Here is a 27,560-nt window from a genome sequence, read left to right as displayed (position 1 = left end):
AGATTGTTGGCTCCAGTGTCACAGAGTTGTTTCTGAAAGCTCTGTAAGTTATTACTTCACTTGCATAGGTTGTGGAGCCAAGAGTATATTGTACTATTTCTGATTCTGTGGTAAAATAATGTCCCTTACCAGGTGATTGGGGTGTGGGTTTTTTTGTTGTTGTTTCCTAGTATTTTTTAGAAAATGGAAAAAGCTAAAAGCTAAACCCTCTGCAATAGCTTCCTGGTCCCTTAGTATTCGGGTATGCAATACATTTCTCCTTCGTTTCAACATTAATAGTGCCAGTGAGTCTTAAGACCCCAAATACTTAATACTGTTGCAGTTTCTCGTTGACACTCATGTTGCAAAGAACTGCATGTTCTTGCAGAGCGCAGGGCTCTATTTTTTTCTATCCCCACCCCCAAATGTGAATTAGTGCCTGTTAAAGAATGTGAGCACATATTACACTTCAAGCAGAAAATAATTTAATTGGACAAATCCAAGAAGCCAGATTAGCAACGCCTGTAACCCAACACCAAACCTACTTTTTATTATTCAATAGCATGATTGCAACATGTGTTCTCCAGGATACTATAGTGTTCCATCATGATTAACCATGGTAAAAATATAGGACTGCACACTTCCGGACAGCAGTCATACTGAACAATAAGTCCCTCCTCTCTGTGCTGCTCTAATTCGAATATGAGTCTGTACTAGAAGAACCTTTGATGTGCTGAAAACATGCACAGTCTGAGTCATCATCTTGGGACAGTCTTGACTCCTTGGAGTTTTTGGTAGTGTCTAAAGCAGCAGAAACATTTGATGAAGGATCTTCAACCCAACCTGAGCTGCTGTAGCTATGTTGCTTAGCTGAAACCTTTTTGTGTCCTCTTCCGGGTTCTGTGGATTTGGGTCTATGCCTAGATGGTCTTTGGTAGATTGGTTTGGTTTTGTAACAAGCAGTATCTTTGGCTTGAAGTTTTTTATAGTCATGATCTTTGGATTTACCATAATTTCCTGGGCTGTTATAATAGCTATGATTGGTTCTGAAAGTTCTAGGTTGTACTTTGAGGTTCTTACATGTGCTGCTGTTGTATGAAGGCAAACTATTATGGGCACTGTGCCTTGAAGGTTCAACTGGGAGAAGCAAGCCAGTGTCTTCTGGTGGGGAGCTAGGGGACAACATAGCTTTGACAGGATGGAGATCTAAAGGCTTTTTGATGTAATCACAATCTGTTGATGAAAGCATTTCTGGTGGTGAACTTAAGTTGTTGTTGTTTTGATTGTCAGTTCCAACAGCGCTGTCTTCTAGCTGCTGGCTTCCTGTTTCCACAATGTTAACAGCATATTCCAGTTGTTGGTTTTGTGTCCCCCCAACGCCAGCATTGTAATATGGTTGTTTGTTTTGTGCTCCCTCAATGCCAACATTGTAATGTGGTTGTTGGCTTCTGGTTTTCTCGGCCGATGTGACTTCATTTTTGTCAGGTCCGCCTTTTTTGTCAGAATTTGTTTTATCAGGTTCCCTAAGAGAATGATGAAATTGTTTTGATACAAATATTTTTATGAAAGGAAGCCATAACATCAAACAGTGATACAGCAGCCAAGTCACTCCCTTGCCCGTTGCTGCTGCTTCAGGAAAACACATTGGCTGCTTATTCTGAGAGCTGTCAATTCCCCAACTTGCTTCCTACCTCAAAGAAAAAGAAAATAAGTTTGGTTGCATTGGCCCTCCCTAGCTAGCAGAAGGGTATGCCCAACTTGAAGTCCCAAGAGCTGCATTAAATGTATGGCCTTCTTACAGAGGATTAGATCAGCTTTATATAGATAAATCCTAAACTGTGCTGAGCTAAAATCTCTGTGAAGGAGGTTCGGCCAAGATAGTTGCCCAATCCACGGAGTAATCTTCATGACTGACTGAGGATTTCAACCCACCACAGATCCAAACTATCATGAAACATCCTGTGCTGAGGAGAACGGGGAGTGTGGAGAAGGATGTGGTTATCACAGTTATGTAATAACGATAAGCAAAGTAAATCATTGTTAAATCTAGGGAGCATTTTTGCCTTTCATCTGGAAGAAAAGGACAGTGGAAAATGGGCCAGAATCTGCAGACTATTGATTTTCCAAAGCTGCACATGAAGCGGAACACACGAGGATGGGGGTGCTACCGTATTGAGCACCACTACAGTCACAGCAGTGTGTGCTATAGTGACTTGTTCTGCAATAAGATACAGCAGTATCTGTGTTTAGAACTGAAATGCAAATCTTGCCATTTGCCATTATGAATTAATGCTGGTTTCAGAATCATAAATCCTGTTGTTATTCAACTTGGATATTATGATTCTTAGATGGCTATGCCAGCAAAAATTGGATTTGATTGGCCTGCATCTACTACTGCGTCAATTACGCCCATTGCGTTATATCAGCATTCTAAAGTAGGCGCAAATGTCAAGGACTGGGTGCAAGTTGTTAGGAAGCAATTTGAATGATACAGTGATGAGAGGGAGGAGAGAATGAAACAGTGACTTACTGCTCCTTCTTCACAAATAATGAAGTGTATATGTGCACAACAACTATTACAGTCAAGATCAAACCAGTGACAGCTACACAGGCTATGATGATGTGCTTTAGCAGGTCTTTAAGGTCTGCAGCTTTTGCTTTTTTCCTGCCCTGAATACCTAAAGGGACAAACACAGAACCATATCATATTATTCACAATTTAACAATGTTTCATACTCAACACTACTGCAGTTCTTAGCAACACTGTTGTCAAAACCTTGTTGCTGAAAACTAATCTGATAAAGCTGTACGCTATAGCATAGCTGTAATAATAAAAAAGTTATTCTAAGTTACGGTAAATGCTGTGGTAAGTGCACGTAAATTTAAGCTAATGTGCACCCAAGTCCCACTTGCTTTTTTCTTTTTGGCAACCAAATCACAAACGCATGATTGCTAGACAGTCAGAAACAGGGTCAATGGCACCATGGAGTTTCAGAACCTGTATAGAGGCGATAAGCTGTGTACAGATGGTGGATTTGCTCTGTGGAAATAGGTATTTGCATTCTCACACAAGTGAGGAAAAATAAAATATCCTCTCCTACTCATATAAATACGTTTAATGTAATAAGCAGTCATTGCAATATTTAATAAATAAATAAAAAGTATTCAAACATACATAGATTCCGTTCAAGTCAATAAAAGCCTTGCCAGAAAGCACTGAGTGTTAAATGCCAGCATTGGAGCTGGGTGAACTCTCCATAGCACCCACTGGAGCTGCTATTTATCCCCCAAAACAGTAAATAGCTCTGCTCATTGCTGAACCAACCTGGGCAGCCCTTCAAAGCAGTCTCCACCCCCCCCCCCAGCAAAGCAGTCGAGACATTCTCTCTGACTTGGCAGTTTAAGGAACTGCTCCCTGGAAGGCTGGAGGCCAAACCTCACTCTGCTCATAGAAGACTCTTGGGCTGAGCCTTGCAAGTAGGCTTTTCCTCCCGAGGTGCCTCCCATGGTGACCTGGAAATTCAGCAACTCGAGTCACCTCTCCTTTTCCTGCTGTTTCCCCGCGAATGGTGACTTGATTATAAAAGGCACAATATGAAAATATTCTAATCTAAACACATTGTTGAAAAACCCTCCACCCCTCTCTTCTTACCAATATTCACTGGATACCCCAACCTGAAATGCTTGTGATATTAACACAGGTGGAATATATTTTAAAGTGACCCAGGATTTGCAGGCAGTTCTAGATTTTAGATCCTCTCAAAACTTTAAAAAGTTTTGAATCTGTGTTTAAATTTATTTTTTCTTCTCTGTTTTATTTAAATATTTAGAAGTGGCACTTAAAGCAGCAAACAACCTAAAAACAATATAGTAACAACACTGGTAGAAACATGACGCTACAAACTGGTTGGTTAAAAAATTCCAAAGTCTGAAAAGGACAACAGGGTACAGCCTACCAGACTAAAGATTCAATTCCTGGTAAACACAAGCACCTTGGAACTGGCCCAGTAGTAAATTGGCAACCAGGGCAGCTCTCTCAGCAAAGTAGTAGCATGTACCAGTGACCTGCTCCTGTGAGCAGCCTGGCCACTGCAGGCAGCACTAGTGACAGTTTCTGGACCAGATATCAGGGCAGCCCACCACAAAGTGTGTTACAGTAATCAGGTCTTGAGGTTACCAAAGCTTGGACCAGGTTCTCCTGATCCAGGAATGTTCATAGCTGGCATTTCAGCTAAAGCTGGTAGAAGGCACTCTTGGCTGCAGAGGTCACTTGAAGCACTAGATGGATCAAGGAGTACCAGCCTGCTCTTCAGAGTAAGGGCAGCACCATCCAGAACAGGCAATTGACCTACTCCTAAATTTTACATCTCCTGGTTTTGGTGGCACTCCACACTGTGGTTTCAAATTCCCTTACACTCTTTTTAACTCTATGCTGTGCAAGCTGTTTAAGAGAACTTAAACCCAGCAGAGTTCCAATCCCTTTGACAGCTGATAGTGCCTTTGTAATGTTCAAAGGTCGTGTTGCACAGCAAAGTCGCACAGGTTGCAGGTGCAAAAGCTTCATTATTATTTTTTCAGACAATGCAAACAAGCACTGCTGTTGACTACTATAGAAAAGACAGTGCAGGTGGCTGGCACTGCTTGCTCGAAATATCCAAAGCTGCCCTATCTGCAGCCTGTATGAAGTAAAAACTTTTTGACAGCACTGCTTATAAGGCTGATGCCTATACCAGCTGCAATGGCACTCTGGTGGCAGAGCAAATTACCGTCTCACAATCCAGCCAAACCACTTTCCCATTCCTACCTTTTTAAATACTTTCCATTATGGTGCAAATATGAATGAGAGCTAGATGTAGGTTAAAACCCTTTGAGTTGTATGCTAGGGCTATATGCTCCATCACCTCTTTGCCACTTCCACAAAAGCAACTCCGCAATGCTTCCGTGCTACCAGATTTATTTATTTTTTCTTCAGCAATGCCACTAGGTGATGCAAGATTGCTGGTTTACAATCTCGTTATCTATTTGTCCTTTTGTCACTCTCTCCTATTTTATTTTTTTTAAAGATGCAAGCAGAATGGAGAGGGGGGAATGAAATTTATTTTCCACAATCCAATTTCACCGTGCTCGGTTTTATCCCATCTGTCTGGGGTATAAAAGTGACGTTTCCCCCTTCCAGAAACCAATTGGGATCCTGTTTAGTATTTAGGACTGAGGCAGTTAGGAGATATGTCTCTGTTCCCTAAGGGCTGTGTGTGCTGACTCCACCATACTTCCAGGCCTGACTGCCGCAGAGCCAAGGGACTCGAGCTTGATCTTGGATTTGGAGACCCTGCCAGTACTTCCTTGGCTTCAGACCCAAGCTACAGAAGCCCAGAGAAATCAGCACACACAAAAGCTGGGCATATATTCCACTAAATCTGGCACGCAGGAGCAGTGCCCCTAAACCTGGCAGTCCTTAAGCCTTTGAATGGTGCAGCCGCATTGCTCTGGCATCCAAAATCCAGCATTTACACTGGGGTTTGTAGCTTTTACCTCATGATAAAAAACACTAATGCCATTAAAAATCTCTATTTTCACTAGGGGCTGACTACAAAGATGAAATGTTTCTGCTGTGACTAAGTCATCTTAATCCGCATACTTTGGGCTTAACGAGGGTGTGGACAAGGTGGCTTGTTTGGTGTTTTTCATTAGCCTTTAGTACAGCAATACATTATTCGATGTAACTGTTCCTTTGTCTACTGCATCAAGTTCTGCAGACAAGTGATTCTAAGGACTGAGTTTCAGAGCTCCATTATAAACGTTCACATCATTTGTTTTTGCCTTGTGTGATGAATTTTGAAACTGCAGCTTTGCAGCTGGTTTACAGAATTAAATGAAGTAAACAAATGAAGCAGTACCTTTTTGTTGTTTTCCACAGCTCTGATTTATGTGTCTTACTTTATTACAGGTTTAAACTGTGGCTTAAGGAACCCAACAACAAAAATCTGCCCTGTTAATTTTCTAATTGAGGTCTAGGCAAACGATTTGACACAGGAAGAGAAAAATGTTTGCTCTCTTTCAGCTGAATACACACAAAATGTGTTTTAGCCGAATAAACCCAACTGAAAGGCATAAATCAAGTGTTTAAAAATAGAATGGGGATAGCAGTAGTTTGCTAAGTCAATAAACACAGGACAACAGAGCTGAAATTATACCCCTGATGTATTAGGTAATGCTCGCTTTCACAAAACTACAGCACATTACAGGAAGATGAGCAGGGAAGAGCAAGCTGTTAATCCTACCTTACCTAAAATCTTAATGGGTTGTTTTACTTCCATTTAAGTAGTTCATATTTACCTTCATATTTCTCAAAGAATTCATATCTTTGGGCATTATTCATATGTTCTTTTGTCACTTCAGTAACCAAATCTGTAAAAAACAAAGCAAAAGGTGAATAGCAACAAAACACAGTGTGTTTCTGCTCGCTGTTGACTTGTAGGTAATAAAGTGAAAATGTCTAAATATTCTAAGAACTTTCAAATAAAACGTGCAGCTATGGAGCAGTAATTATTTTCTGAGCTGCAAGAGTTGGCAAAAAAACAAACTAAAGTATCATGGAGCAAAGGTAGATGGACTTTCCTGTAGCTCTGGGTGGGATGATAGCTGATATATTGCATAGGTTTCTCCAGTCCAGAGAATCATGGGCACAGCCTCAGACTACTTATCTGCACACACACTCTCTGGCCATGAATATTCACTGTCTAGTGCAGAAAGATGGCCAGTTGTCTTGCTTGTAGCTGATGCTTGCTAGGGTGTGTTGGGTTGGGGGAAAGGGAAGATTTGGTGGTTTATTCCTGTTCCGTCTCCCTTGCTGCTGCTGACCTCTTACAGTCAATGTCAAACTGGCTGGATCTTCCTCTCCTACACTTCATTGGTGTGATTGTAATCCCATGTTCCGGGACATGGGTGGTGCTGTGGGTTAAACCACAGAGCCTAGGACTTGCCGATCAGAAGGTCGGCAGTTCGAATCCCAGCCACAGGGTGAGCTCCCGTTGCTCGGTCCCTGCTCCTGCCAACCTAGCAGTTCGAAAGCACGTCAAAGTGCAAGTAAATAGGTACCGCTACAGCGGGAAGGTAAATGGCATTTCTGTGCACTGCTCTGGTTCGCCAGAAGCGGCTTAGTCATGCTGGCCACATGACCCGGAAGCTGTACACTGGCTCCCTCGGCCAGTAAAGCGAGATGAGTCGGCCACGACTGGACCAAATGCTCAGGGGTCCCTTTACCTTTACCTTTAATCCCATGTTCCAATCTTGGCTCATGACATTCTAAATGCACTACAGCTCGATTTTCACTGATCTGGCTTGCATGAGCAAAACTAGATTGCTCCAAGCATGCGGGAATAGCTGTGGCTGGAGAGGAATGGGGTGGCCATTACTGCTGATAATAATGTAAGATTGCATGGATAACTGTTTAACGACTTTACTTGGGACAGAGATTGCTTCGAGTGGTGGTTTGTCTGTGAACGGCAGAAAATCTGCGTCTTCTGGGACAGGCGCTGTCATCATGTTGTGGTTCTCTTCACTGTAACCTGCTTCTTCTGTAGCAAGAAACAATTAGATTTATTCAGTGACCATGCCACAAAACAAATGTGGATCCCAATGCTATTATAGCAGTACTGGTGCAAAAAGAAATACAGTGGTGCCCCGCAAGACGAACGCCTCGCAAGACGGAAAACCCGCTAGACGAAAGGGTTTTGCGTTTCTGAGCTGCTTCGCAAGACGAAAACGTCTTGCGAGTGTTCCGATTTTTTTCCGCTCCCCCCCCTTTTTCTAAGCCGCTAAGCCGCTAATAGCCTTTTAGCCGCTAAGCCGCTAAGCCTTTAATAGCCGCTAAACCGCTAATAGCGCTAATCCGCTAATAGGGTTGCTTTGCAAGACGAAAAACTGCTAGACGAAGAGACTCACGGAACGGATTATTTTCGTCTTGCGAGGCACCACTGTATAATATTAGGGGCCTGTCTGCACAACTGGTTCTTTGTTAAATGAATGCTCATTTGCTGTTTTTGTTTTGCTTTGTATATAGGCTACATATCTCAAAAAGGTATGTTTTCCAAGCAGTCAGGTGTATTGTGAAAATGCATTATTTTTGTTAGGTGGAACATCTATGGCAAATATGATTGCCACAGTAGCATATATAGCTTGCAAAAGTGTTGCAAGCAGCTATTACTCAGTAGTGTAAGTCTGAAAGACAGGCTGCCTGTTGGCTTTGGATACATTCTGGAAATGCATCCAGAAAACTTTTGTGATTCTTTTTTTCCATCAGATTTTGTGCAGGGAGGAAAAAGCCAAAAAAGGCCCTTCTATATGAATAATGTACATCTACTGTTCATTTGTTGTACAAGTTCCAGTTTCCCTTTGAAGAAAGTACTGTATTTTTCCATGTATAACACACCCCCGTGCATAAGACGCCCCCTATTTTTGGGAACCCTCATCTTATACACGAAAAAGTGCGGTATCCCTTTTGGGGAGATGCCACATCTTCCCAGCACTCAGCGTAAACATTTTACTGCTGGGAAAATGGAATTCGTTTCCCCCCAGCTAGAAAGATGATTTCAAGTAGCCTTGCCAAGTTGCAGTGTGCCCTCAATGCCTTTGACATCACAGTGACCAGAGGCATCTACAAATGTGCTCATCTGCTTAACCTTAGACAAGGAGGAGTCTCCCAAGTGGCCTGCCTTTCTGGCAAAGGGACACACCCCTCTTTGATTGAAGCTGTCCAGCAGAAGGGCAACAGCAGCACTGAACATGTAATTTTTCTTTTATTATTTGACACTTGCACCCTTCAAAATGTCCTCAGCTTTTATAGCAATTGCCACCTTTCTGGAATGTGGGGCACTGAAGCTTTCCCAGTCTCAAAAGGAACAGTGCAGGCAGTCATCTGGCAACATGAAATATATAACAAAAATATAAAAAAATTGCCCAGTAGCACCTTAGAGACCAACTAAGTTTGTTCTTGGTATAAGCTTTCATGTGCATGCACACTTTTTCAGATACCTGAACCTGGCAACATGGTTTGTGTATACTGCTGCCTGGGTAAATCATTGGTTCACAACCACTGAATACCGAAACTGAGATGCTATCTGACAGTTAGAAAGAATACACTTTTGGTGCTTGGTCTCTTTTCCCCTTTCTCTGCTAATTCAATAAGGATTTTTACTCTGTGCAGACCAGCAAAGCCTCCTTGGGAAAATTCTAGGCAAATATATATATATATATAAAACCAACCCTGAGCTTCTGGCATAGGGTTTGAAATATTTAAACATAAGTGTAGCCAATGATGCCCAGCGAATGCAAAATTCTATTTACAGGGCAATCCAGCCCCCTTATGCCAGGTTGTCTAGGGTTGGATTGAGCAGAGATGTTCCTGACTCTGCAGAGTGCTGGCGGAGTCAGCTGGGAGTTTGGATTGTGCCCTTAGTTGTGCCAAAAAAGCAATGGCAACTTGATGACTGATACACACTCCTGTAGCCAATGTATGTGCTGTTCATTCTGCCTCCACTAACCTGATCTGATGTACTGTTTAACACACACAGGAGTGTGCAATCCCCACCTGGAGTCACTCAGTAGAAATATGCCCGCCAAAAGACACTCTTAAGGCCAAACTACTTGTGATACTTTGCCTCTACATGCAGGATGTTTATTGTACAAATAACCAAGATGCGGTCCCCAGTTCTAGATCAGGACCCTTGTATTGGAATGAGGTTGAGTTTTTATACCTTTGCCCCAGCTGGGATTCCAATATGGGTTGGGAGGGTGGCAGCACCTTTGGACGCATATAGCAAGGTTCCTAATACAAATCAGGGCTGCAAATGGAGGGAGGAGGATTAAAATCCCTTAACCCCTAAACTGAGGTCCAAATTCAGATTGGGAGCCTGCACAGGCTATTTATACAAGAAATAAGCATGTATTCCAAGGCAAACGGCGTGATTTTAAAAACTTATGTACTCTGGAACTTAGTTCTCTTTCCTTTTATAGAATAAACGTGGGAGCAATGTTCTGCACTTAAAATGTTATTAATTAACACAACGCAAGTGGCGTTGTGGGCTAAACCACCGAGCCTCTTGGGCTTGCTGATCGGAAAGTTGGCGGTTCGAATCCCCGCAATGGAGTGAGCCCCCGTTGCTCTGTTCCAGCTCCTGCCAACCTAGCAGTTTGAAAGCATACCAGTGCAAGTAGATAAATAGGTACTGCTGTGGCAGGAAGGTAAACGGTGTTTCCGTGCGCTCTGGTTTCCATCGCACCAGAAGCAGTTTAGTCATGCTGGCCACATGACCCGGAAAGCTATCTATGGACAAACACCAGCTCCCTTGGCCTGAAAGCAAGATGAGCGCCGCAACCCCATAGTAATTCTGATGCACTCCAAACCAAGATTTACCTGGGTCTTCAAGTTCGTTTGATGAATAAATATTGTCCATCAGCATTGGTTCATCGCTGTCACTGGTGGAAGGCCTACGAACTTCAGTTTTTCACAAAAGATGAAATGGTAACTTACAAGAATTGTACTAGAAAACTGTTGTGACATATGGCATGGCAAGCATAAGGGACACAGCCGTGTGCCTCTTTTCCATTTATGTTAAATAGCCAATTAATTTAACAATCAGCCATTTGCTAATATGAGCATTTTAAGCTTTAATAACTGCAAAGGGCCCCAAACTGGGGTGTTGGCTAATTGGTCTCAACTAGTCAGCCTTCTCAGTATGTAGCACCCCAATCCTTGAACTCTCCCAGCCCCCTCCAAGCACAGATGGCAACATCATTGATGGGCCTCCGTTGATTAATTGAAACATTTCTCCCAGGCTTTTTGGAGAACCTGATCAAATCTATTGGATCTTAGCTTTGTTGTCCTTACAGTATTGTTATTCTATGGGTCTTTGAACAACAATAAAGAATTGATGTTGTATTGTTGTTCTAAGTTTATGATTTTTTCACTTGGTTTTTGACTTTTAAATGTTTGTACTACTTTATTATTATGTTGTGCAACACTTTGGAACCACAACAGCGGTGAAAACCTGTTTATAAAGGCTAGTAATACATACATACATACATACATACATACAATTCTTGAGTTCAGATATTTGCTTTCAGTAAAACACAGAGACATGCAAAACAAAAACCTCTGTCCCTACATACTCATTTCCCATTAAGTGAAAATGATTATACACAGTTAATACAGAATCTAAGAAGGCAAAGCATATTTCTATTTGACAATTTTTTAACTAAATTACATTCAGGAATAAATCTGAACTCAATCATATTTAGGGGAATATCTGACTCCACAATTATGAAACTCCCCACTGCCTATTTTTAACAAGTGAGCAATTTTAGAATTTAGCATTACTCAACCTCTTCAGAATTTTTGGTATCTAGACAGGGAATAAACCAATGATGACTACAGCATCCTCGTTTCAACAGTAGTAGTAGGCCTACCGGCCTTGCTGATTTTATTTCCTCCCACATACCAATAGCCCTTAATACCGTATGCAATATGGTACACCCCCATTGCTATGATTACCTCATTAATATGTACTGCAGTCTGTACAATTCAGTGAAACAATAAGAGTTACCTAGATGTTCCTGTAAATCCTGAAGAATATCTTCCATTACTGAAGACTGCAATTTCTTATTAGTGGATGGAGTCTCTTGCTTCACTGTTTTCAAAAAATATCAACAATTGAATTAATAGTCATTGCTACACTGGGAAGGTTCGGTGAGAAGGCAAATAATTAGTTGCACACAAATCAACTGGAACCAATCTTAAATGAGTATGCCATAACTATACCTGTTGCCAGTTTGACCAGAGGTTCTAAAGCAGGGGTGTGGTGGCCCTCCAGTTGTTGCTGGATTCGGTCTCCCTGGCCCAATGGCCACGAATTAGGGGAGCTGTAGTCCTGCAACATCTGGGCAGCCAGTAGTTCCTCATCCCTGACACAACAGCTTTAAAGAAGGAAAAGCTAGATTTGAATTCCTGCTCGTTCATGAAGCTTAGCTTGCCAAGTTCTAGCCTTTGACAAGTCACAATCACACATAATTTTCCATCACTATTTCCCTCCCCCCCCCCGACGTAGTTGATCATCATCTCCTTCACCTTGGTTTAGGCAAGTGACAAATTTCGATGCTTCATCATGCGGTTGTGGGGACAGAAGAGATTAGCAGTGCAATCATAAACATGTTTGCTTAGAAGTAAATCCCACTGAGTTTAATGAGGCTTAGTTCCTACCAAGTGTGTATAAGATTGCAGCATAAGGGGGTTCCTGGGAAGGCAACTGAGGGTCTGCAGCAGAGTAGGGGAGCCTGTGGTGATCCAGATGTTGTGGAGTGACAACTGCCATCAGCCCCAGAAAGTATGGCCAATGGTTCCCCACACCTGGTGTATAGCATACTATGGACTTCCTTGTCCCTGGTCAGAGGTCTTCCTGGTGTGACGGCCGAAAGCTCTGCTGCTACTGCTGATCCACTAATGGCTGGCTGCACACAGAGGGGTCAGGAACAAGGCATTTGAGGCGTGTGTGTGTGTGAGAGAGAGGCCATTGATCCAGAAGATCAAAAGCCTCCTTATTCCCCAAACAGACTGGAAAATATGCAGCAGCACCTGTTAAGTGTTGCTGCAGTCAATGGGAAGAAAAATATAAAAGAACAATAATGGGGAAAGTGGAGAAAATTGCCCCAACATCATCTGCATTAGCCAGTCCCTCTTGGAAGGGCTGTGGATACAGCAGTAGCTGTGGCCAGGAACACAGGGTTGCTCTGCCTGTACAAAGTAAACTAGAAATTGAGGCCTAAAGCCCATTATATAAGCTTACTGTCTTAATTTTTAAGCAACACATGAAGGGGACTGATAAGTCAGGAGCTATGTTCAAGAAAGCAGTATTTATTTCTGAGTTTTCTGGATTAATCTAACCTCTACGTTAGATTCCTGCAACGTGCCACACGTGGGGCTGACTCTGCAGACGGTTTGGAGACTTGAGCTGGTGCAGAATTCAGCAGCCAGGTTGCTCACCGGGGCAAGATGGGTTGCGCATATAATGCCAATCCTGGCACGACTATACTGGCTGCCAATTAGTTTCTGGGCCCAATTCAGAGTGCTGGTTTTGCCCTATAAAGCCTTAAACAGCTCAGGCCCTGTGATCATTAGATGAAGGGCAATACAGTCATACCTTGGTTGTCCAATGCCTTGCGACTCGAACATTTTGGCTCCCGAACGCCGCAAACCTGGAAGTGAGTGGTCCGGTTTGCGAATGTTCTTTGGAACCCGAATGTCTGACGTGGCTTCCGCAGCTTCCAGTTGAGTGTAGGTAGCTCCTGCAGCCAATTGGAAGCTGCGCCTTAGTTTTTGAATGTTTTCAGAAGTCGAATGCACTTCCAGAACAGATTCCATTCGAGAACCAAGGTACGACTGCATAGAAATGTAATTATTATTAATAATTATTTTTAAAGTAATGATTTATCTGATCAGTCAAGTTCTTGCTTTGTAGGTGTGATACCATGCACCCCCCAAATCCTCTGACCAGACCAAGACTGCAATACTAATAACAATAATATCCCCAGAATTGTTCAGAGTGAAATCAATAATGTCAACGAGTCCACAGCTCTATTTCTATAATGAGATTCTGATAAGAATGCTTTGGGAAACCAATTTGAAATACATTAGTACAATTTTATCAAAGCTCTGCTAACCTTTAATTTTAGAAAGTTTTTTTAAGTAATGGAAGGCAAAAAATACATACCCCTTTCCATCTTCAGATCAGTTAGTATATTTTCTAGTTCTTCTACAGAAGTTTCTGTTTTTGTTGTCATTATGCTTTGTGAACCTTCATCTTTGAGTGCACTTGTTGCTGCAAGTTACAAAAAAACCTGACTGGTTTTGATAACGCAAAGCTATCTAATGCAAAACTATCCGACAAAATCTTGTAATTTGCTCTTCAGTGGTGGTAGAGGTTGAATTAACAGCAACAACTGATATGCCAAAGATTCGGGCACTTCAAAAACAAAACACAAAACTTCAAAAACAAAACACAAAATATCCTGCAATTATAGGTACTTATTTTATTGTGATCCTTATCCCTATTGTTGCAATGCACAGTTTTTGAATAATATGTTTGCAAACCGTAACTAGACTACAACAGCCCTGTGGATGACCTCTGCAGTGATTATCTGCAAGACAGTGGATAAGAAAGCTGCATAGAATAATAACTACGAGCAAAGGTATTCTGTGGCTCCTGTGTATTAATTTTCTGTAAGAGCAAAATCATTCAGCAAAAGAAATGTATTAGGTTTACCAGCTCACAAAGAAATACTGCCACTTCTCTTACATGTACTTATGTGTCACAGGGTTGTCTGAAGGTTTGAAATGATAAGAGAAGTGTAACTTGGCCTGGGCAACTGACTAACTGCTAGGCTGAAATACACACTGCATAATGAAATATAAACTTGATCAGCTTGACAGTGTGGAGCTCTCAGAGAAGGTGGAATCAATTCCAGAGAAATGTCAGAAGCATTTTGCTGCTGACAGCTCAACACACAATACCATTTTTAGTTCTGAAAAATGTTAGTTCTACTACTAGCTCCCTTACTGGAGAGAAAATGGAACCATGGCTATGAGTGATTGCATGACTGCAGGGTCCTAGTCATTTATATAAATACTGAATGCACCACAGGACAGTGGAATTGTGTGCCACTACCATGCAAGCAGGGCTTTTTTTCCCAGGCAGAATTTCCCGAAACTCAGTTCCGACATCTCCCAGGTGGGCGCCATTGTCATTTTAAGAGAACAAGGGAGGTGTTCATGGTGAGTTCTGGCACCTCTTTTTCTGGAAAAATAGCACTGTGTGCAAGTGGAGTGTTAGCGTATCCACACATTGTCCCAGTCCTAGAAATCCTTCCTCTTCCCTTCCTCCTTCCGTAGTGACTATGTGTGTGGAAGCCCGTTTGCATTTACTATGGATTTTCAACGGTGGAGTGGAATGGGAGACAATAATTCTACTATCCCATCATGCATTCACTATACAAGCAACTCCCATTTAAAGCACATCCAAATGACTGTGATTGCGCAAACACACATGGCGCCGAACCCAGAAGGAGCCCCAAAACATCACAAAAATGTCACAAAAAAGGACAGAATGGGGTGGGGGTGGAGCCCTCCACTGACATGTGTGGGGGCAGCCCAACCCACCCAAAACAAAGATTGCCTGTACATATTTTGGCAGAGGTGTGAACATACTGTGCTTGCTTCTATACTACACAGTTTTCACTCAAGGGCACCACAGGCACACAAATATTTCCAATTCTTTTTCTATAATGTTTGTGAAAGGCCACATCCTTATATCTCCACCCCTGGAGGGACAAATCTAGCAGGTGGGTGGGGTTGCCCACCTGTCAATCATTGTTGGGATTTGAAAGCACACGGTGGGGCTGTTTGAAAGCCCTCTCGCAAACAGTCTCAGGCTGCTCTTTGAACACTTGAGTGTAGAGAAATCCTAACATGGGAAGTGAGACTCGAGAGCTGCACAAAAATGCCTCCAGTTTTGCTTAAACTATAAGCAGCTATAAGCAATGTTCATTATAGCTCTGCACCTCACATACTACTTGAGCTAAAAGGCTAAAACAGTTTAAACTGATAAGTTTTTTGGTTCCTTAGTAGTATCGCTGTCTGAAAGCTCAAATCTATTTGATGTCATAGTTTTAATAGGACAATTCTACCATCATAAAATTGATCTATCAGTTAAATTTGTCTGTCACATTTCTTCCAGATGGGACAATATAATGCAGATTATCAAGTGCATTCTTTGCAGGAGGACCCACAGCCTGTCAAATTTGACCTTTAATTCAAGCTATTATGCCTTCTTGCAAAAATAAATCCAACATTTAAAACTTTCAATTCCTGGTGTGTTAGCACATAAGAGATACTCCACCCTTGAGATGAAGTAATAATGTAGTCACCCAAAGTACTGGTGTAACCAAGGCTGAAACTACATTATCTGGAAACAGAAGAGGAAAGTTCCTTAATAGCGAGATAGGGGCTGGAGTGGCAAGGGAGCATTTGCATCTGCAAAGTTAACAGCAGGTATAACTAGGTTTCCAGCACTGGGTAACAAGTTGTTGTTTTTACACTTGAAACCATTATTTGCGGTATTTATAAGCCTGCCGTTCACAAAACAATCCCAGAGCGGGAAAATATGTGATGTTTGAAAATCCCTTTCACATAGTAAGGTAATTCATGGAAAAGCAGCTCTGATCAAAAAACTTTGTGGTGCACTCTTATGTGCGCAAGGAACTCCTGGTCAAGGAAGTTTTGCCACTGACTTAAATGTGGGAGCCAGCACCACTAGCACCAAGAGGATTCACACAGACAGCTGCCCCCTCAACAGCGAAGTTATAAAACGTATCTGGAATTCTGTGTGCACACTGCCAAATTTCATACTCTTATTAAAAACAACAACCTTTAATTGGGTGGAGGAAGAAACATACATATTTGCTAACCTTTTCGGTTAATATCTTCATAAACCAGAGACTGGCTTGCAGGTTTTTCCAAGTGGGCAGCTTTTACTAGCTTGAAAGCTGTAAATACACATATAGCAAGTTTCTTAAAATAGAGGGGAAACTTTTGGGACAGGATTCAGTCTTGCCTGCTTAGACTCTTCACACATCATAAAAGCGTAGCAAGCACACATTTCAAGTCACATTATACACAGGAATTATTTCTGGGTTTACACGGTATCCAGGCCCAAGGTGTATGCAAAATATTCCTGAGCCCTCCACAGGTATTAACTGCATGAGAAGAGTTATGGACCCTGGTGTGTTGATTAGACACAAGTGTAATTTCCTGTATCAGGTGTTGATTTAGCTATGACTTTCAGGCTGCAATTCTATACACACTTACTTACTTGAGAGTAAGCCCCACTGAAGCCAAACCACATGGGCTCCAAACCCCATAGAAAGCCATTTGTGTGAAAGTTTTCCTGATACGGTTTAGGAGATCATAAGCACACCAGCCACTCCGAAAACAACAGCAGTAAACTAAGTGGTAGTTCCTTTACACAGATGGCTTCCTATTCATTTTATGTTCCCGGTAACAACCACACTACCAGTACAACGCAAGTCCCATTCCAAGGGATGGAATATACTTCTAAGCAATGCTGATTAGGGTTGCAGAATTCTCAGGATGGTATTGCATACCTGCCATATATAATAACAATCTTACAATTTATGTAAAGCTATTTCAAGTGTTCAAATCTTCACATACATTATCTCTGTAATCCTTACAATAGCCCTGTAAAGTAGGCAAGTATTCCTTTAATCACCACACTATTTAGGATCACCAAGTGAGCTCATGGCTGAGGTGAGATTTCAGTTTGGGATTTATTGGTTTGCAGCTCACCCTTAGTCACTATTCTCTCTAATAATGGTGAGAGCTTTTTCATGTGCGGTCCTGTGAGATGCTGGTTTTAGAGAATTGAAATACTGTGGACTTGTAACGTTGAATATCATGAGCCATTCCTATCTACTGCATAGACAAAATGGCACCAGTCAATTCAACCTCTCAGCCTAAAACCACAAGATTGTTGTTAAAAAAGAAAGAATGACACAAGAACTGAGACATATGTTGCTCATATTAGAGGTGACAAAAAAGTATATCACACGTGACCAATTGCATTTCACTTAATTTCATTCGGGTACATAATTGTTCTGCAAATTCTATGGCAACAACAATATACCGACACAACAGTATGAAAATTTGTTTCAGGGTGAACCCCTACATCTCACTGAAAGGAAAAATACTGTCTTTTACCTGTGAAAGGATGGTCTCTTTTACTGCCATCTGCAGTGGTCTTTCCATGATCAGGTAATATCAGGGCTGTTCTTCTCCCTTTTTCAGGAATATGCTTCACATTATTATCCACTGAACTGTTTACTACCACTTGCAAACCATTGCCTTTTAATACTACTGTATCAGTTTTAATGCCTTGGTTCATAATGTTGCTGGCTACAACATGAATTTCAGGGACTTCTCTTGAATCTTTTAAATTGTAAATGTCAATCTCAGTTCTGCTTGAATTGTCAGCGGAAAGGAATCTTACAGTGATATTAGTTGCTCTTACTGATTTGCCATCATTATTACCAGCATTTTTGTCCTGTTTCAAGCCAGGAAGCAAAGTTATTTCTTCTTCGGTTCCTGCACCCTTCACTTTATTAGGTCTCACTGGTGTGTCCACAAGGATATTTGGGGAAATCTTGTGCAGCTTGTAACCAATCAGTACTGTATAGCTATTGGGAAAAGGGATTTCTTGTGTTGTTAGACTACTAGGAGTTGCCTTCACTTTTACAGAGGATCCTGAAACAATATAGTTGATATGTTAACATTTTTAAGCAGGATATTCTGCACTACAAAACAGCCATGCAGACTACACAACCACACACTTTTCACAAAACATCCCTTGGGACTATGACACTGAGCAAATTTGCTGAGATTCATAAATCTTGTTCCTCCAGATTAAAAGGGATAGGTATCCAAGTTAATGTGCTGTAGATTAACGGTGAAAGTAGTGCTTGAGTGTTACTGAGATTAAATGCTGGCCTTCTCCATAGGAAGGTTAGTAAACACAAAATCCAACAACAGGGGACCACCTGCCTTTGACCACATTCAAGTGTACAGTTAATGATCTGTCCTGTTTCTCTGAGGGTTCATGTTCATGCATCAAATTCTTTTGGTGCAGAACTTGGATTCGGTGATCTGCAAATAAAATAATCTGCATGAATATACATGTGACAATATCCTAACCAAAAAACAAAACAAAACCCCAAACTTTTAAAATTGTTGTGCGGTGAGTAGCTGCGAGCCAGAAAATCTCCAATCTTTCCAATCTTTTTAATCAGCCATGAACTCACATGATGGCTGTAGGTAAGCTATGTCCCTTGAGCCTTTCCTGCCCTTGACTTAATTTGCAGCAACCCTATCTTACAAGGCACGAAAGGGGAATATGAGGCCCAGTGGTCATATTGGGTTCTCCAGGCCTGCCTATCTGGCCTTCAGGATTCTTCCCAGGATACACTCATCCCCAGATCATGTGCCTAACCAGCTGTACTGCATTCCTTCCTTGAGTGCCTTTTCCTGGCAGGGATGTGTCCTTGGAACTGTAAGAAATGCCTGGACGAGGAATGGAGATATATGTGAATGCAGAAACCTCTGACTCTTGTGTGGCTGGTGTATAGACTCCGGGACAAAAGGTAAAGGTAATTTCCATTTCTCCACCCACATGTTTCCATTTTCCACACCAGTGGCAAACAGTCCCCAGAGGTTTGCCCTTGTGAGGAATGTGGTTCCCCACACTTGTTATAAGGAACTTTCAGATAATGTATGTGAAGTACTCTGAACACTTAAAAAAAAGTACTATACAAGTACCATTAATGACTGTCACTGAATTATGCTATGTGAGAAACAGCTTTAACAGCAAATGGCAAGCTTTTGTAGTATTTAAAAGAGGGTAGCAGAAATAACAACAATTGTTTAACGACAGCAAGCCGATACACTGTGCAGTGCGCACACATGACATGGTTCTTTCTTGCGGAATTTAATAGTCGCAGCTCAGTCCTAAATGTATTTATTTAGACTCCAGTTCTACTAAGCTCAACGCAGCTCACTTCTGTGCAAATATGCCAAGGATCCAAGCTTAAGTGGAAGTCAGTCTAGGCATTATAATATCCACTTGTGACTTCTGCCATCCGGCTGTGGACTTTTGTTGCAAGTGGCTGACTTTTGTAGAGGCATCCGCAGCTGGCATGGAAGCTTGCCCACAATTTCTTGTAATTTATAAGCAAAACAACTCAGTCTTTTGAATTATTGTGCTCCTTAAAATGTGTTCTCAATGTTGTACACTTTGCCGTGGGATCTTTTGATAAAGGGCTGGATATAAATCGAATAAATAATTGTGAGGAGCCATGAGGCAAGCTAAACTGGACAGTAGAAATGTGTGTGGCAATTTGCCAAGTGCCTACAGTAACATGTGGCTTAGCCACACAGTGCACTGCACAAACAGCTTAAAACACGGCCTGGCAAAGAAATGGCAAGCGTGGACACCAGGAATGCACAAAAGGGACCAGAACATACATACAAAATGTGATGCTCAATTGTGGTCCAGGAAGGGCTTTGTAAAATTAGGTTTCTGGAAGAGGAATAGAGAGGAGAAAATATGGAGGAGGCTAAGAACACAAGGAAAACCTTGCTGGATCAGACCAAAGTTCTATCTTGTCCAGAATTCCTGTTTTGCACGGTAGCCACTCATATTCCTATGGGAAGCCCACAAGTAGGGAGTGAATCATACAGTTCAAGTTGAGGGGTACCCCGAGGGTCATCTAGTCCAACCCCTGAATCTCAACATGTGGTTCCCCATCCAATTTGAAACCGTGCTGGACCCTGCTTAGCTTTGCAATTGTGGTTATCAGTTTTATTGCTTCACCACTAGAAGGCAATGACCTTTCCCCATGGTTGCTCCCCTGCCACTGTAATTCAGTGGCACACTGCCTCTGAACTTGGAGCTTCCACACAGCCATTGCAATTCGTAGTCCTCTGTGAGCGCATCCATTGCCCCTCCAAAAGCATGCCTAGAAAACGGGGGGGGGGGGGCATATGCAAGCAAACAAACCCAAAGACAAATAATAAGGAGTCAACATAAATGCATACTGTGAAAAACACTCTAATACACAGATAACTATTTTCAGATTATTTTGCATTTATGCCAAGTTTTGAGCCCTACTTTTCAGCTATAAGTGGTGGGCTAGAGTTTCACCGGAAATACAGAGATTAACATTTTGTACATCTTTATGCTTTGATATGTAATGCTTATTTATATGTTATTCACATGGGAATATAACACGTGATAGAGAGCTGCTACTTACCAAGTAATTTAATAATTTCTTTAAGATTATTTTTTGAATTTATTGAACTGTTCACATCTGCAAAAAATAATAATAAACAATTTCACAATGACATCAGTTATAAAGACTACATGCCGGAGTTCTTTTGAAATTGCCCATCTTCTCATCAGTTATCATGAACACCTTTAGGATACACCTACCAAAGTCAGTGAACATAGGATCAATAATTTTGGGCCGGATTTCAAAATGATGAAAGCAAACTGAACAAATTTGTGTAGATACTGAACACATCCTAAATCAGCTGCTTCACACATTCAATCTACAACTGAACTACTTTTTCCATGCCACTGTAAAGTGCTGAAATTGAACTGGCACGGTATAATCCTAGGCCCAAATTCAGAGGCTGAGGCAAGTCTTCTAAGGTCTCAGGTTTGGAAGCAGATGCCGCTGGACTGCAACTCCCATAATCTCTGGCCATTGACCATGTTGGGTGGGGCTGATGGGAAATGTAATCCAATGATATCTGGAAGGGTCACGGGTTGCCTGTCCCTGACCTAAGCCAAACACCACTCAGAAGAACAAAAGGATGGGAAGTTTCTATGGCTACATGCCAACAAGAGGTAAGTTAGAAAAGCAGGAGAATGTTTATTTTTTGGCTTAAACCCTTCAAGAGACACACGGCATATTCTCAAGGAGGGTCTTAGTTCCTGTATGAATTGTATTGAGAGGAGACAGCGAAGCACTATTTTAAATTAATTAGGTCAATGTAGTAAGTACAAAACTGAGCAACAAGCAAAGACAAGACTGAATGAGAAAGTCAAGAAGTCACACTGAAAGACAATTAGAATTGCAAACTTAACCTTTGAATCTTTTCACAATGGGGGTTTCTTGAACTCATGAAGGTGGAAACAAATGGAGGATTTCACCCCTATAATGATCTAGCTTGGAATGCAGGGAAGAGGGCTAGGGAAATGGAAAGCCCAGGGGAAGAGAGAGAGAGAGAACACGAAACAGCAAGATTAAACTGGGGACATCTAGTTGAGGAATTAAAACCAGACATGACTTTAAGTGTCTGGAATGCCTCTGCAACTAAGAAGATCTGACCCATCTTCACTGTTTGCTACTAGGGTGAGAGAACTAGCTATTTGCCTTCTCAGGAGCCACACATGCTTTACACAGGAGAGGTATCATTTGCTCTCTTATGTTTTCTTCTGCTCTGCAGGTATTGCTGTTCTGCTAGTTGCCCGAGTTCTAAATGTTCTGCACTGCTACGCTTCAACGAACCGATTGATAGGCGAACCTTTAAACTAGAGTGTGTTGTTGCTCTCTGTTTCAGTGGGAACTTGTGGCTCCTGTAACACCCTTCTGGAGGGCATCAGATTGTAGAGTTTGAACCATGGTGATGCTGAGGCCGTCACACCAAATCTGCACCATTGCTCTCAGTCCACATTAGAAACAAGCCAGTTTGATATCTTAATTAACATATACCACTGCTGCATAAAAGAGCTTTGAGTCTGCCCTTGGAACCAATGCTAATTCATATTTCAATGTTTTCTGTTTTCTAATAGTGAGCCGAAAGAAATAAGCATACACACCAAATGGCAATGACGCCTCTATATTACTACCTTCAACTCACTTTAAAAAAAAAAAAGCCCACTAGTATCTGTTTCTAGCCCAAAATCCTGACTGGAGGTGTAGGAGGAATATATCACTGCTCACTTAGTTTGACTAAGGTCTATGGAACTGTTCATTCTAGCATGACCGACCATCCATCATTAGACCCATTCTGAATGCCACAACATATTCAAGAAGTATATGCATGAATCCAAAGTTCCAACACTAAACCAATGACAAAGCTGATTTTCAAATGGTCTTAATGACAGACAATCTGCATACCAATTGACTCATTTACGCACATGATAACTGAGAACAATACAAGAAAAATATGTAAAAAGGTCTGTAATGGTGCATGACAATTGCTTCCAAGTATGCTGACCTTTGGTAAACGAAACAAACAAAAAGTACAGTGCTCTTTTGACGAGACATTAATGAGTGATTAAGAATGAGTACAGCTGCATCATATGAACACTCGGTTAAAAATATTCTTTTTGCATTCAGTGTCAGTCTCATAATTATGATGGAAAACACTGTGGAAGGAAGCAAGCGAGCCTATGCAGTGAAATATTTATATTTTTACAATAGCTATATGGTTTTCGACAACACTGTCAAATACCAGCTCACTTAATATTTTTCCAACTACTATTATTTATATGCAGACCCTATCATTACTATTACATGCTGGTACAGCAGTAGTTTAGTAAATTCTTACTTAATTTCCAATATCTACAGCCATTGCATATTGCCTAGATATTCTAGAATGCTACCCTTTGAATTCATTTCCTAAAACAATTAACAGATAAAACCAACAGACAATCTGGATTTATTTTTAATGTGTGAAATTGATTGAAAATTAAAATATGAAAGCTACATACTTTTAAAACATTAAAACATTTTTAAAAAGACATGTATTCTGGTATTTTTGGGTGGTGGACCAGAGCTATGGTTCTCAAAACTGAAGATGAACTAAGGAGGTACAGGCAGCTTCTAGGACTAGCAGAAGGTACTGATTTCAGCAAGGCTTTCAACAAAGTCCTCCATGATATTCTGGAGGAGAAGCTGGTAAAATGTGAGCTAGATTGTGTTGCTGTTAGGTGGATTTGCAGCTGCTCACCTATGGTTCCTTGTCATCCTGGGGGGAAAGTGACAAATGAGGTGTCATCCTGCTGCAGGATTCTGTCCTGGGTCCAGTGTTGTTCAACATTGGATGAAGGAATTGAGGGGAGGCTCATCAAATCTGCAGGTGACACCAATCTAGTTGGGGTAGCTAATACTTCAGAAAATAAACTCGGGAATCAAGATGAATTTAACAGGTTGTAGAACGGGGCCAAAACTAAAAAAATGAATTTCAACAGGGACAAATATAAGGTTCTACACTTAAGTAAGAATGGTAAGATGCATAAATATAGGATGAGGAACACCTGGCTTTGCAGTAGTACAGTACACATGAAAAGGGTCTAGTTGTCTTAGTAGACCAGAAGCTTAATATGAATCAACAGTGTGATGCAGCAGCAAAAAAGCTAATACAACTATAGACTGCATCAACAAAAGTATAGTATCCAGAGAAAAGGAAGTAATAGTACCACTCTGTTCTGCCTTGGTCAGACCACACCTGGAGTACTGTGTCCAGTTCTGGGCAACACAGTTTTAAGAAGGATTTTGACAAGGTGGAACATGTGCAGAGTAGGGTGACCAAGATGATCAAGGATCTGGAAACCAAGCCTTACGAGGAACAGTTGAGAGAGTTGCTTATGGAGAACAGAAGACTGAGAGGGGGCTAAGAGAGTGATCTTCAAATACCTGAAGGACTGTCATATGAATAATGGGGCAGGGGCAAGCTTGTTTTCTGCTTGTTTCCAGAGGGTAGGATTAGAACTAATTCGAATTACAAGAAAGGAGGTTCCAAATAAACACCAGAAAGAACTTTCTGATGGTAAGAACTGGAAAGGACTAACTCAGAATGGGGTGGACTCTTCTTCATTTTAGGTTTTTAAACAGGATGGGTGGCCATCTGTCAGGGATACATTAGCTGTGATTTCTGCATTGCAGCAGGTCAGACTAGGTGGTTCTTGGGGTTTGCTTCTAATTCTAGAATTTTCTGGTTCTGTTTATTATACCCAGCCCCAGCCCAGCCTTTGTGGTTCTGAATGGCTAAAAGGAGACATTCTGTTATGCCAACCTGCTCTCCTCTTGCACAATTAATGGAGCATAGACTGTCGCTCATAAAGACAGCTCCCCGTAGGCCATGCCCTCAAAGAGAGTCAAATATTTTAGGATCAAGTGGCATTCCTAAAAAGGGGGAACTACCAAAGGGTAGGGTAGTGGTTAGCATATTAGCCTTCGGCTGGAGAGACCTGGGTTATAATCCCATATCATGGATCATGTGCCTGACCTCCAACTCTGCAAGCTTTAAAACAATGGCAAATACTGCTCCAGCAGATAATGTAATAACCTCTGTTGTTTCACTCCCCTGTGCTCTAGTCTACACCACTGCATAGCCCGCTTAACTTGGAACGATACTGTCTGTTTCTCAAGAGAAAAATGCCGTTGGAGGCTCCCTAAGTATACCTGATTCACCATGTTGATCATACAGTCATCACAATTACAATGTGAAGAACCCTAATACAATGCACAAGGTATAAAGGACCTTGTACACCAGAAACCAAAGTCAAGTTCTGAGTGTATTCTACTTCCCATGTCTGAAGTAGTCTCTTCAGAATATAACCTCTCCTTACAAATCAGCTTAACACAGCACACCAGCAATAATATATTGTGACTGGCTGGGTACTTGACTACTCCCTGCTCTGCTTCTGCAGTCCAGGGCATGCAACAAAAATAGGTATGTCAAGCCTGTGACAAACACCATCATACATGGCTGGTGCACTGCATTCAGCTTGGTGAGTCACAAATTGTGGAGGCTGGTGTAAAATGACCATTAGAATAATAACCTTGAGACTAAAACCCCACAGAAGCTGATCAATAATGTGACAATAACTTCAACAGGATATGCAAGGCCTTGGACCATGATGATTCATATAAATTATAATATAGATCTAATTTTTGAGTTATGGCATTGGGCAAAGACTGCACCAGGTAACAAGAAACATTTTAAACAAATAAATTATAGTGTTTGCATCAAACTGGCTTGCACAGATACTTATTTGAAAAGGCTGTTCTATATTCCTGAGCACCATGGAACTGTTGACCCTTAAATTCAGATCAACTTTTCTATCATGGATTCACTGTACAGGAGGAACTGCTGAGCACCGGTGGGATGCTAATTTGCAAGAGGAAGCAGGAAAAACTGGAAAATGGTACTCCTTCCCCTTTCCCCCTGTCTGCTTTTGGAACTGTTTTTCAAAAGAGAAATCCTGAAGAAGGTTGCTCTCCAAGCAGAGTTGAAAGGGGGAAGTTTTGTTGGTTTATTCTTTTGCTTCTCTCAGTGTCTCAGAGATCTATTAAAAGCGGTGAAGGGATCAGAACACCACCTCCTGCCCTTTTGGGGAACAGAAGCACTTTGGAGCATTGCTTGCTTATGTGTTCTCTCTCTCTGTTTGTGTGTGTGCTTGGATCTAAAGGACAACATACATGTTTACACCATGTGAATGCATAAAGAGGGCATTGCTTCATACAATCAGCTACAAAAAAATGAGTCCTCTTTATACCAAAAATGAAATACCTGCACTGAAAGAAATGTGATGCTGACATACAAAGCACTTTGTGTTCATCCTTTCCTGTAATTTGGAAGGAAAATGTAGCCAATCCACTTTAAATTCTTCAATTGCAATGGTTCAGCAGCCAGCAATTATTTAACTTGTGGAGTATTTATTCTTTTGAGCCTTAGACTGCAATCCTTTGCTACTGAGAAGTCTCACTGAATTGTGCACAGATTCTGCAATCTTATACTGGAATCTTAAGCATTTTTACCCAGAAGTAAGTCCCACTCAGTTCAATAGTGTTTACTCTCTGGTATGTGCCTGATAATCATCATCATGATTGCTATTATTATTACATACAGGCATAATACTTCTTAGAATTCCTCAAATGATCTATTAATCTCTGAGATGATCCACTTAAGGTTGAATGAAAGCCAGACACACACACACACACACACACACACACACAGAGAGAGAGAGAGGGAATTGAACTATTTGGAGAGACTCTCTCTTCTCCAGCCTCTTCCAAACTCCTTTTTATGCCCCTTCTGAACAAATGTGTTGAGGTGTGTGTGTGCGTGGACGCAAACGCGTGGTGTGTGTGTGTGTGGAGGAGTGTTATTGTGGAGGCAAGTGAGGTGTGTTCTCTCTCTCTCTCTCTCTCTCTCTCTCTCTCTCTCTGTGTGTGTGTGTGTGTGTGTGTGTGTGAGACAAACTGGGTCTTTCCCCCAAGTGACAGAAAGCCTCGTTTCGGCCTTGCAGGGGTGGCCTCTGCCCAGCCCCACCCTCACGGAGCGCGGCGCAGGATACCTGGGCCAGGTTCTCCCTGGGGCCTAATCTGAGTGTTCCAGCTGGGCAAGAAAGCGAGGAGGACGAGGAGGCAGGCGGGGACGGCACCCCTAGCGGCCAGCGCCATATTCGCCACCGGCCACCTCCGGCAGGAGACCCCGCTGTCCTGGGAACGACTTAGCTCCAGCCACCTGGCTACGCTTCTCCTGCTCCGGCCGGCGGGGCGCTCGGTTTCCAGGACACGCGGCGCGCGCCGAACGCTCCCGGCTCTGTGACCTCACCGCGAACTGGCGGGCAGGGAAAAAGTGGGGTTTCGCTTCCCTCCTTGCGCTGGCCGCAGGCTGAGGAGAATGTGTGGGTCCCAAGAAGGAGGGATACAGTACTTTACGCGGGGACTTTCTGAGGCAGTAACCGCCGCCACCGCCAAGCGGCCAGCAACAACCTCGTTTCGCCAGTATCAAAACGCCCTGTAAAAACGACCCTCCAAATTCCGTAGTAGGGAAATATAGGCCTCTCAAAAAGGCCAAAAAACAGCCAGCGAGCTTTAGAGTTCTTCAGAACTTTTGGGCGAGGAAGGAAAGGAAAAAATCCGGCCCCATTCGATGTTTTCGA

At 42.0% G+C, this 27,560-nt stretch overlaps 1 protein-coding gene across 10 annotated transcripts; it reads right to left on the bottom strand.

The window, feature by feature from the left end:
* Positions 1-504: 504 nt before the first annotated feature.
* On the bottom strand, positions 505-27,507 carry LOC310705973 (uncharacterized protein). 10 transcript variants are annotated; one of them, XM_083501171.1, is made up of 13 exons: positions 26,970-27,235; positions 20,908-20,964; positions 18,644-18,745; positions 18,134-18,346; positions 17,804-17,881; positions 16,495-16,572; positions 13,743-13,850; positions 11,583-11,666; positions 10,394-10,474; positions 7,443-7,556; positions 6,316-6,387; positions 2,510-2,657; positions 505-1,502 (listed from the first exon to the last, which is right to left on the bottom strand). In XM_083501171.1, exons 1-13 carry the CDS (start codon positions 27,073-27,075, stop codon positions 671-673), a joined length of 2,073 nt encoding a protein of 690 aa, XP_083357297.1. In that variant the 5' UTR covers positions 27,076-27,235; the 3' UTR covers positions 505-670. The 10 variants fall into 10 exon arrangements, with proteins under 10 accessions (XP_083357297.1, XP_083357300.1, XP_083357293.1 ...); XM_083501174.1 differs by lacking the exon at positions 18,134-18,346 and having other exon boundaries at positions 17,804-17,877; positions 18,640-18,745; XM_083501167.1 differs by having other exon boundaries at positions 17,804-18,346.
* Between the last annotated feature and the right edge of the window lie 53 nt (positions 27,508-27,560).

The sequence above is a fragment of the Podarcis liolepis genome (assembly GCF_965112155.1).
Source record: "Podarcis liolepis genome assembly, chromosome: 4".
Lineage (NCBI taxonomy): Eukaryota > Metazoa > Chordata > Lepidosauria > Squamata > Lacertidae > Podarcis > Podarcis liolepis.
This window is presented reverse-complemented; position numbering and strand designations above follow the sequence as displayed.